Consider the following 13,081-nt stretch of genomic DNA (forward strand, 5'->3'; position numbering starts at 1 on the left):
TTGAGCAGGTACACACGATTTTCAATTTGCGCGTCAGTCGTGTGTTGATTGTTTCTAGGAATGGACGGAGAATACGGAATTACTGTGTTTTGTGTTAATTTATTTACTCAGAAGCGGGACGTGGTTTTATGTGAACACAAAAAAGGAAAGTGTAATTGAAAAAAATGTACCTGTTTTTTGTTCTGCATTGTGATATATTGTATAATTTATATTTATTGGCAGTTACATGATGTCTGCATTGGTACATTTGATGGGTACGAAGTAAATTTGGAATAATTACTTATTGTTGAAATTGAACCAAAATAGAATGTGTAAAAATATGTGATGTTTGCTTGAGCGACATAGTAAATACAAATAAACAATGAATTAGTTTATTAATAATTAAAAACAAATAAATAAAGTTAATTTTGTGTTTTCTTTTCTCAAGTGGCGTCCTTTTTTCGACGACGAAAATGGTTTTTTTATAAAGATCAAAACATTTTAGGTTGTGACCATGTTCTTTTAACTGGAAGAAAAAAATTTTTGACGAATACCATAACATTTTAGATCGTGACCATTGTATTTTGATTCAAACAAAATTCTTTTTATTAATATAATAACATTTTAGATGAGGACAATTTTATTTTTCTTAGAACCATGTTCACTGAGCCAACGTGGTTGCAGGTGAAAATGTTACATGGTTGCCGCAAAAATATCTCCAATCATATTATTTTGCTCTTCGAATAGGATTGTGACAATCATGTTTCTTCTCTGCGTGTATGCTCAAAAAAAACTACATTCCCGGGTATGTGTTAATCCTTGAGATTTTGATTGTTGTGAAAATCCTTGAGATTGTGATTGTTGATATTAATCATCTAATTGGAAGGTAAATTAGGTATTTTTTATCGTTTTTAGTCAATTTTAATTAAAAAATGTATTCCTTTTCACGAAACGAGATTTTAAGTCAACGAAGTTTTTATTGCTAAAGGCATTGCCTTTGTTTATGTTTTCCGTGCCATGTTTGTTCCCACTATTTAGCCTGAAAGAAGCAACTTTAGCAACAAAGGTTAGGTTAAAGTGGCAGCCCGATTAAGTTTCAGGCTAATTTAGACTATTCAGTCCATTCTGATACCACATTAACTAAAAGTACCTATTACATGTGGCCACTTCTAGTTTTAACCACTGAACCTTCTCGATTATTTTCTTCTGTTGAACCAACCAGATTGTTCCAAAAACATTAGCAGACGGCTTAAGTTAACGTTTTCCAGGTCCGCCAGTAGTCTAAAGCTAACATATATGCCCCTAAAATTCACTTACACCTAACACAAAATGCAGGGAGCCACCGTGGTGCATTGGTTAGCATGCCCGCCTTGCATACACAAGGTCGTGGGTCGTGGATTCCTGCTTCAACAGAACACTAAACAGTTTTTCGGCGTTGGATTATCCCACTCCAATAATGCTGGTGACATTTCTGAGGGTTTCAAAGCTTCTCTAAGTGGTTTGACTGCAATGTGGAACGCCGTTCGGATTCGACTATAAAAAGGAGGTCCCTTGTCATTGAGCTTAACATGGAATCGGGCAGCACTTAGTGATAAGAGAGAAGTTCACCAATGTGGAATCACAATGGACTGAAAAGTCTAAGTGAGCCTGATACATCGGGCTGCCACCTAACCTAACACAAAATGCAGGACACTCACACAAGAGGTGTTTAATTGATTCCTTTTCTTCCGCATCACGACAGCTCAAACAGTAGACATTATACTTCGCGCCAATAGTTTTTTCGAAATCGCCTATCAGGTAACGGCCCGCTATAGCAGATATCAGGAGTCATGTCTTGAGAACTCTGGCATATCTAGTGTGCGGTTTAAGTTTAAATGGGTCCATACTTACTTGGTGTCTTTACAACCTTTTTACAATTCTCATTTGCCTTCATAACTCACGCTTTCTCACGCAGTAAGAGTTTGCAGTTAGCCAGATTGTAGTTCCCCTGGAATATGTAAGGTAGTCCCTAGCCTTGCTAACTTTGCAGTTCCCCGATATGTTCCACTGAATGGCCAGGCTCCCGTAATAGGTGAATTTTGTACTGCTCAGCCATCTAGTTGAGAGATTTGCGGCAGTCTATGACCGTTTTCGAGTTAAGGAACACAGAGGATTTTATTGCAGATTGACTTGACTGTCTGGGTATATATTAATGCCAACATTTGTTGGAATATTACTTCTCAGGCAATTCGCCACCTCCCTTATTGCTAATATTTCATCCTGAAACACACTACAGTGATTAGGTAATTTTTTTGGCTATTCGAAGTTCCAGCTCTTTAGAATATACTTCGAAACCCATTTGTACATCCAATTTGGAGCCATCAGTGTAGAAATCTATATAACGTTTATTCCCTGAGGTCTGTGTACGCCACGCCTCACTGTTGGGAATTAGAGTTTCAAACTTGTTGTCGAAAATTGGTTTCGCCAGAGTGTAATCTACAACGCTTAGCACATTTGGCTTTAAAATTTCAAACGGATTGAATGAAATTGTTTTCCTTTATGAGACTCTAGAAGTCTAATTAGAAGGAGTCTTTGTCTATGGGGGCTATATAATTATAAAGGTTGTGCTTGATTATTAGAACGCATATAATGGATCGGATGTAATGTGCTCATCCACGAGATTCCTGTAGCCAAATCTGAGGATCGCTTCATATTGGGGCTATATATTATAAACCAGTTTGACCGATATGAACCAATTTGTTGCAATTACTAATTAAGAAAACATTTTCTACTTTGAAGTATCCGTTATAATTGGGATTTTTAAACTGGGATTTGTTTTTTTACGTGAATAGCTTTATGAATATACCGCGAAAGGGAATACAAATTTGATAAATAATTTTAATTTTATTGATCCTACATTTAAAGCCAGACAGGTCGTTAAAAAATGTCTTTATTGTAAAGAAGCCGCATCTTTGTCTCGATATCAATATCAAAATCCTTACACTGAAATAACAGTGAACCCACCAGGAAGAAAAATTTCGGTTAATTTTAGAAAATTTTGAATAGTTTTAGAAAATTTTAACTAACCAGTATAACAAACGCTGGCATCACGCCGATGTCATAAAAATAAGTAAATATTTTTCAACAAATTCAAGAAAATTTATTAGACATAATTAAGTTTCTTCACTTGTTAAAGAAAATTTTGTAGTTTGAAGGAAAAAATGGAGTTCAAAATTGCAAGAATGACTTTAATGACATATGAAGTTCATGATGAACGCATTTGTAGCAAAATTTACAAATTTAAAGAAATATTCAACTATTTTGTGGAAGACACGATTTTAGTTCATATTTATACTTCATTTGTGTACATTTTTTCCTCGGCTTTAGTTAATTTAACTAATGTACGCAAAAAATAATTAGAGTAGAAGAAACTTTCTTCAAACTTAATAATTCCATGAACTAAAGTTGAATTGGCTTTAGTGAAACAGAGAGTTCACTTTAAGTGTAAGAAAATGTCAAAATCTTTAGCTCCAAGTAAACTTTTTTTGAGTGTACTTCAAAGTAAATAATGTTTTCTTAATAAAAAAAAAAAAAAACTTAAAACTAGTATACTAAATCCTCAAAATAAGTCTTGGACTGTATTTAAAGCAGTTTTATCATAAATCTAAAGGTTCAATATATCAGTTAATTTAAAGGCGATTTATTTAAACCAAACAGGTTTTTCTTTAATTTAAGGAAAATACTCCTCAGGTCAAAGACATATGACTTTAAGGGATTGAAATTTCCAAAATTCATGTCCTAAATATAATGAAAAAATGTTAAAGCATAGATTATAAACTTTCTTGTAATCAAAATTTTCTTATCCCTTATATAGCAAAAATTATAAACTTTCTTGTAATTAAAATTCCCTTATCCCTTCAATTTGATGAACCGGTCTCAAACTGGTTGTTTCATTTGTCCTAAAAGGTGAGGACTATCCCTTTTATTGGTAAAATAGCCGGTGAAATTAATATGGGTTTGTCATACACTCAAAAAAAGTGAACCCTATATCTCACTAAAGCCGATTTAATTCTACTTTAGTTCATGGAATTATAACATTTTAAGAAAGTTTCCATGACTTTAACAATGTTTGAATAAGTTAGTTAAATTAACTAAAAAAGAGGAAACAATTATATACGGCCGTAAGTTCGGCCAGGTCGAAGCTTATGTACCCTCCACCATGGATTGCGTAGCAACTTCTTCTAAACACTGCCATCCACAATCGAATTACTTGGGTTGCAGTAACGCTTGCCGATGGCAAGGTATCTTAAAACCTCCTAACACCGTCTCCTAAATTATAAGTAAATCCATACGTGGTATATATTAAATTAAAAAAGACCGATTAAATACGTACATAATTCAGTTTGACAAAATTTTCTATAGAAACAAGTAAGGAAAGTCTAAAGTCGGACGGGGCAGACTATATTATACCCTGCACCACTTTGTAGATCTAGATTTTCGATACCATATCACATCCGTTAAACGTGTTGGGGGCTATATATAAAGGTTTGTCTCAAATACATACATTTAAATATCACTCGATCTGGGCAGAATTTGATGGACTTCTACAAAATCTATAGACTCAAACTTTAAGTCGGCTAATGCACTAGGGTGGAACACAATGTTAGTAAAAAATATGGGAAACGTTTAAATCTAAACCAATTTTAAGAAAACTTCGCAAAAGTTTATTTATGATTTGTCGCTCTATATATATCTATTAGAAGTTTAGGAAAATTAGACCCATTTTTACAACTTTTCGACTAAGCAGTGGCGATTTAACAAGGAAAATATTGGTAGTATGACCATTTTTGTCGAAATCAGAAAAATATATATATGGGAGATATATCTAAATCTGAACCGATTTCAACCAAATTTGGCACGCATAGCTACAATGCTAATTCTACTCCCTGTGCAAAATTTCAATTAAATCGGACCAAAAAATTGGCCTCTTTGGTCATATGAGTGTAAATCGGCCGAAAGCTATATATTGAAGCTATATCTAAATCTGAACCGATTTCAACCAAATTTGACACGCATAGCTACAATGCTAATTCTACTCCCTATGTAAAATTTCAACTAAATCGGAGCAAAAAATTGGCCTCTGTGGGCAAATGAGTGTAAATCGGGCGAAAGCTATATATGGGAGCTATATCTAAATCTGAACCGATTTGGCTGATATTTTGTTTTTCGAGACTCATAAAATATTCGGATGTACGGAATTTTAGGAAGATCGGTTGATATACACGCCAATTATGACCAGATCGGTGAAAAATATATATGGCAGCTATATCTAAATCTGAACCGATTTTTCCAAAATCAATAGGGATCGTCTTTGAGCCGAAACAGGACCCTATATCAAATTTTAGGACAATCGGACTAAAACTGCGAGATGTACTTTGCACACAAAAATACATCAACAGACAGACAGACGGACATCGCTAAATCGACTCAGAATTTAATTCTAAGCCGATCCGTATACTAAAAGGTTGGTCTATGATTACTCCTTCTTGGCGTTACATACAAATGCACAAACTTATTATACCCTGTACCACAGTAGTGGTGAAGGGTATAAAAAGACCGATTAAATACGTACATAATTCAGTTTGACAAAATTTTCTATAGAAATGAAATTTTGACAAAATTTTCTATAGAAATGAAATTTTGACAAAATTTTCTATAGAAGTGAAATTTTGACAAGCCAAATTTAACAAAATTTGCTATATAATACAATTTTGACAAAATTTTCTATAGAAATAAAAGTTTTGGTACACTCAAAAAAAAAGTGAACTCTCTATTTCACTAAAGCCATATTAACTTTATATTAGTTCATAGAATCATTATGTTTGGAAAAAGTTTATTTTAGTCAAATAATTTTTTGCGTATGTTAGTTAAATGAACTAAAAAACGGGAAAAAGTTATACACAAATAAAGCATAAAGATTTCCTAATTTCGTATTTCTTACAAAATAGTTTATTATTTCTTTAAATTTGTAAATTTTACCAAAACTGTGTCCATCGTGAACTTCGTATGTCACTAAAGACATTCTTGCAATTTTGAACTCCAAGATTTCTCTTAAAACTATAAAATTTTCTTTAACTACTGAAAAAATTTAGTTATGTCTAATAAATTTTCTTGAATTTGTCGAAAAATATTTACTTATTTTTGCCATATCGGAGTGATGCCAGCGCTTGTAATACCGTTTAGTTAAAATTTTCTAAAAAAGTTCCAAATTTTCTAAAATTAATCGAAAGTTATCTTTCCTGGTGGGTTCACTGTTTTTTCAGTGTAGATTATTTTTGGCTCCAGTGGCAACCATGATTATGAACGGATATGGACCAATTTTTGTGTGATTGGGGATCGGCTATATATAACTATAGACCGATATGGACCAATTTTGGAATGGTTGTTAGCGGCCATATACTAATACCACGTTCCAAATTTGAACAGGATCGGATGAATTTTGTTCCTCCAAGCGGCTCCGCAGGTCAAATCTGGAGAACGGTTTATATAAATGGGTGCTATATATAATTATGGACCGATATAGACCAATTCTGGTCTATATCTTCTCCTGTAAAAAAATGAAAATTGTAGTTACGTTCTTTTGCATTTCTGCCAACGATATAATTATGGACCGATATGGACCAATTCTGGCACGGTTGTTAGAGACCATATACTAACACCATGTTCCAAATTTCAACCGTATTGGATTAAATTTGCTTCTCTTTGAGGCTCCACAAGCCAAATCTGCGGATCGGTTTATATGGGGGCTATATATAATTATGGACCAATTTTGCATAGTTGTTAGGGACCATATACCAAAACCCTGTACCAAATGTTAGCCGGATCGGATGAAATTTGCTTCTCTTTGAGTCTCCGCAAGCCAAATCTGGGGATCGGTTTATATGGGGGCTATATATAATTATGGACCGATATGGACTAATTTTTGCGTGGTTGTTAGAGACCATATACCAACACCATGTACCAAATTTCAACCGGATCGGAAGAATTTTGTTCCTTCAAGAGGCTCCGCAAGCCAAATCTGAGCGTCGGTTTATATGGGGGCTATACGTAAAAGTGGTCCGATATGGCCCATTTGCAATACCATCCGACCTACATCAATAACAACTATTTGTGCTAAGTTTCAAATCGATAGCTTGTTTCGTTCGGAAGTTAGCGTGATTTCAACAGACGGACGGGCATGCTTAGATCGACTCAGAATTTCACCACGACCCAGAATATATATACTTTATGGGGTCTTAGAGCAATATTTCGATGTGTTACAAACGGAATGACAAAGTTAATATACCCCCCATCCTATGGTGGAGGGTATAAAAAGATTGACGATATTCGTTGCATCGCTTGTCATAAATTCCGATTTATTTGCTCTTACACTGAAAAAACAGTGAACCCACCAGGAAGAAAACATTTAGTTCATTTTAGAACATTTTTAATATTTTTAGAAAATTTTAACTAAACAGTATTACAAACGCTGACATCACGCCGATATCACAAAAATAAGTAAATATTTTTCGACAAATTCAAGAAAATTTATTAGATATAATTATTTTTTTCCACTTGTTAAAGAAAATTTTGTAGTTTGAAAGAAAAAATTGGAGTTCAAAATTGCAAGAATGTCTTTAGTGAAATACGAAGTTCATGATGGACGAATTTGTAGTAAAATTTGCAAATTTAAAGAAATAATGAACTATTTGGTGAGAAGTTCGAATTTAGTAAAACTTTTTACTTCATTTGTGTATAATTTTTTCCCGTTTTTTAGTTCATTTAACTAACGTACGCAAACAATTATTAGAGTAAACGAAACTTTCTCTATATATATTATAATTCCATGAATTAAAACAATGTTAAATTGGCTTTAGTGAAATAGAGAGTTCACTTTTTTTTTGAGTGTAAAGAATATATTTTATAACAAAAGAGAATTTTGTTTATCCAAAATATCGTTCCGGAGGAAAGTATATTTTTCTTTGGGTGTATATTTTTGTAACCACCATCGATTACCCGCTTTCTCTTTTTAAACCCATACTCTCTTTAAACACTTACTGTATATTAGATTATATAAGGGGTTAACCACATAAAATTACCTCCATACACCTTACCATATTCTATGTCGGTATTTTCACTTACCTGAGCGGCATATATACGGGATTCATAGTAAGGCTTTGCCGCTTCTATAGAATTACCTAATTTGTGCGCAGATTGTTTTATCCTCACCACACTTTCAGCCAAAATTCGTTTAAATTCACATTTTGCCTCCTGTTTATGCCATCGTCGTTGTCGGCGTAGTCATGCAAAGAAATGAAATTATTTAGCATAGATTTTTTTCGCCTCCTTCATCGTTTTTCGGATAAATTAAATTTTCTCTATGTCGTTAGATTGCCATCAGAGAAATGGAATTGCTATTCCAGGGAATATCCAGAGAATGGGTGTACTTACATCTAGTTCCACTTCGTACTTGTTGATATTGTCCGTTGCAGTATTGAGTTTTTCCAGTTCAATCTAAATGTCAAAAGATGAAAATACAAGACAACAAAAATGAATGAGAAGGGTACGTGGAAGAGATATTAGAAAGTAAATTGCATTGATTGAGATTGAATCTTAAGTCTATACATAAATGATATGAAATTGATGTTGATAGTGTAAGGATGTTTAACAAGGTTGTGGTTGTAACTGAAAATTCCAGAAATAGAGATTCATAAAGGATTACTACACTGAAAAAAAACATGCACGGTTCCAAAGATTTTGTCTTAACACACTCAAAAAAAAAAAACAAGTATATACGGCCGTAAGTTCGGCCAGGGCGAAGCTTATGTACCCTCCTCCATGGATTGCGTAGAAACTTCTTCTAAACACTGTCATCCACAATCGAATTACTTGGGTTGCGGTAACGCTTTCCAATGGCAAGGTGTCTTACACCTCCTAACTCCGTCTTCTAAATTGTAAGTAAGTCCATACGTGGTATATATTAAATTAACAAATTTTTCTGTAGAACTAAAATTTTAACAAAATTTTCCATAGAAATAAAATTTTGACAAAATTTTCTATAGAAATAAAATTTTGACAACATTTTTTATAGAAATAGAGATTTGACAAAATGTTCTATAGAAATGAAATTTTAACAAAATTTTCTATAGAAATAAAATTTTGACAAAATTTTTAATAGAAATAAAATTTTGACAAAATTTTTAATAGAAATAAAATTTTGGTAGATTATTTTTGGCAGTTAGATTCGACTGGCAGCCATGATTATGAACCCATATGAACCAATTTTTGTGTGGTTGGGGATCGACTATATTTAACTATAGACCGATACAGACCAATTTTGGTATGGTTGTTAGCGGCCTACTAACACCACGTTCCAAATTTGAACCGGATCGGATGAATTTTTCTCCACCAAGACGCTCCGGAGGTCAAATCTGGAGAACGGTTTATATGGGGGCTATATTAGTTGTTAGAGACCATATATTAACACCATGTTCCAAATTTCAACCGGATCGGATGAAATTTGCTGCTCTTAGAAGCTCCGCAAGCCAAATCTGGGGATCGGTTTATATTGTGGCTATATATAATTATGGACCGATGTGGACCAATTTTAGCATGGTTGTTAGAGACTAGGGGTGTGCACGTGAGTAATAGTTTACTCACGCTCACGCACACTCACGACTGAAAAATCATACTCACGCACGATATTTTTTGGTAGGACTCACGCACACTCACGAAAACAAAATTTGTACTCACGCACACTCACGCACGAAAACGTCGTGACTCACGAAAAATATCGTGACTCACGAATAATTTTATGGTTAATTTACCTTACCGAAGTGTCTGAAAACATGAGCATTATTAAAATAGAGAGTGTTATTAAACTCTTAACATCCCAGGTGTCACTAAAATTGTAATTGCATTTAACTCTTAAGGGTTTTCTTTTGGTGAGCAGGAATATTTTCGTGAGTGTAATTCGTTACTCACGCACACTCACGAAGATATTATTTTCGTGACTCACGCTCACGCACGACATTTTGGTTTGTTTATAACACTCACACTGTTGTCATGAGCGTGACTCACGCACGAATCACGACAATTTTCGTGAGTCACAACAATTTCGAGTCACGTGCACACCTCTATTAGAGACCATATACCAATACCATGTACCAAATTTCAGCCGGATCAGAGAAAATTTGCTTCTCTTTGACGCTCCGCAAGACAAATTTGGCGATCGGTTTATATGGGGACTATATATAATTATGAACCGATGTGGACCAATTTTTGCATGGTTGTTAGAGACCATATACCAAGACCATTTACCAAATTTCAGCCGGATCGGATGAAATTTGCTTCTCTTTGAGGCTCCGCAAGCCAAATCTGGGGATCTGTTTATATGGGGGCTATATATAATTATGGACCGATGTGGACCAAATTTTGCATGGTTGTTAGAGACCATATACTAACACCACGTACCAAATTTCAGCCGGATCGGATGAAATATGCTTCTCTTAGAGGCTCCGCAAGCCAAACCTGAGGGTCCGTTTATATGGGGGCTATACGCAAAAGTGGACCGATATGGCCCATTTGCAATACCAAAAAATGTGTACCGAAAATGGTGCCTATCGGTCCATATTTTGGTATAGCCCCCATATGGACCGATTTCCCGATTTTGCTTCTTGAGCGTCTACAAAGTGTATTTTCTATCCGATTTGCCAGAAATTGCAAATCTAGAGGTATTCTAGGACCATAAAGAGGTGTGCTGAAAATGGGGTGCATCGGTCCAGGTTTTGATATATCCCCCATATAGACCGATTTCCCGATTTTACTTCTTGGGCTTCTATAATTCGTAGTTTTATTCCAATTTACCTGAAATTTTAAATCTAGTGGTATTCTAGGACCATATTCCAGGACGATCTCCCATTTTTTTTGTTGGGCTTCTAGAATCCGTAGTTTTTACCCAATTTGCCTAAAATTGGATATCTAGAGATATTCTAGGAAAATAAAGATATGTGCCGAAAATGGTGATTATCGGACCATATTTTGATATAGCCCCCACATAGACCGATCTCCCGATTTTACTTCTTGGGCTTCTATAATCCGCAGTTTTTACCCAATTTGCCTGAAATTGGAAATCTAGAGGTATTCTAGGACCATAAAGGGGTGTGTCGAATATATTGACTATCGGTACAGTTTTTGATATATCCCCCTTATAAACCGGCCCTCCGATTTGGGGTCTAGATTCTAGAACTACAATTAAATGTGCTGAATACTGTGTGTATCCTTCCATGTTTTGGTATAGCCCCCATTACACCGAACTCCCGATTTAACTCCTAGGGTTTCTAGAAATTGTAGTTTTTATCCGATTTGTCACAAATAGAAAATATACTGGTATGTTAGACCCATAATAAAGTGTATATGATTTAGTTTTATCGGTCCATTTGGTAAGGCCTCCATATAGACCGATTTCACTTATTGAGGGTATAGAAGGCGCACTGATCATGAAATTTGCTTGAAATTGAATGCAAAATTTCCAGATTTTACTTCTCGTAGTCATTTAAATAATTGGGATGAAAATTCACAGATTTTAGATTTCAAATCAAGGCGTTATTTCATCATTTTCTTGCACTTACAAGAGATGTTTATGCACGAAAAAAAAAAAATAATTCTTTCCTCCCAAACGAAATTTTAGACAAACAGAGTTCGTTTCTTATTTGCTTTTCGCTGTAAGGAAGTGTATTTCGAAGAAAAGTATATACTTTTTGTGATAAACGTTTATTCTTTTCCAGGATGTAAAAAAATTCATAAACACTAACTCAAAAAAAAAAAAAACAAGTATACACGGCCGCAAGTTCGGCCAGGCCGAATCTTATGTACCCACCACCATTGCGTAGAAACTTCTACGAAAGATTGTCATCCACAATAGAATTACTTGGGTTGTGGTATCTTAAAACTTCTTAACATCGTTTTCTAAATTGTGATTTAGTCCATACATGGTATATATTAGACAAAAAAGTTATGTATAGTTGTCTATAAATAATTACGAATCGATATGGACTTTTTGTACGTAGAGAGCCAGAATTGAAATATGGGGGTCGCTTATATGGGGGCTATATACAATTATGAACTTGATATGGACCAATTTTTGTGTGATTGGGGATCGATTTATCTGAGGACCATATATAACCGATATGGACCTAGTTAGGCATGGTTGTTAACGACCATATACTAGCACAATGTACCAAATTTCAAGCAGAACGGATGAATTTTGCTTCTCCAAAAGGCACCGGAGGTCAAATCTGGGGATCGGTTTATATGGGAGCTATATATAATTATGGACTGATAGGAACCAATTCCTGCATGGTTGTTGGATACCATATACTAACATCACGTACCAAATTCCAACCGAATGGGAAGAATTTTGCTCTTCCAAGGGGCTCTGGAGGTCAAATCTGGGGATCGGTTTATATGGGGCCTATATATAATTATGGACCGATATCGACCAATTTTTGCATGGGAGTTTGAGGCCATATATTAACACCACGTACCAAATTTCAACTGAATCATATGAATTTTGGTCTTCCAAGAGGTTCCGGAGGTCAAATGTGGTGATCGGTTTATATGGGGGCTATATATAATTAAGAACCGATGTGGACCAATTTTTGCATGGTTGTTAGAGACCATATACTAACACCATGTACCAAATTTCAGTCGGATCGGATGAAATTTGCTTCTCTTAGAGGCCTCGCAAGCCAAATCGGGGGATCGGTTTATATGGGGGCTATATATAATTATGGACCAATTTCGACCAATTTTTGCATGGTTGTAAGAGACCATATACTGCCACCATGTACCAAATTTCAGCCGGATCGGATGAAATTTCCTTCTATTAGAGGCCTCGCAAGCCAAATTTTGGGGTCCGTTTATATGGGGGCTATACGTAAAAGTGGACCGACATGGCCCATTTGCAATACCATCCGACCTACAGCAATAACAACTACTTGTGCCAAGTTTCAAGTCGATAGCTTGTTTCGTTCGGAAGTTAGCGTGATTTCAACAGACGGACGGACGGACGGACGGACATGCT

The 13,081-nt window shown here is 35.0% G+C and overlaps 1 protein-coding gene across 4 annotated transcripts in view; it reads right to left on the reverse strand.

Annotated features, from left to right (window-relative positions):
• The window catches only part of LOC142229390 (uncharacterized), a 41,301-nt gene that overhangs the window by 16,217 nt on the left and 12,003 nt on the right, over positions 1-13,081 (reverse strand). For all 4 annotated transcript variants that reach the window (XM_075299944.1, XM_075299943.1, XM_075299942.1 and 1 more), the window contains exons 2-3: positions 8,449-8,511; positions 8,140-8,268 (exon numbers count right to left, since the gene is read on the reverse strand). In XM_075299944.1, coding sequence (XP_075156059.1) covers positions 8,140-8,268; positions 8,449-8,511 — 192 coding nt within the window. The remainder of the gene's footprint in view (positions 1-8,139; positions 8,269-8,448; positions 8,512-13,081) is intronic.

The sequence above is a fragment of the Haematobia irritans genome, chromosome 3 (genome assembly GCF_050003625.1).
Source record: "Haematobia irritans isolate KBUSLIRL chromosome 3, ASM5000362v1, whole genome shotgun sequence".
Classification (NCBI taxonomy): domain Eukaryota; kingdom Metazoa; phylum Arthropoda; class Insecta; order Diptera; family Muscidae; genus Haematobia; species Haematobia irritans.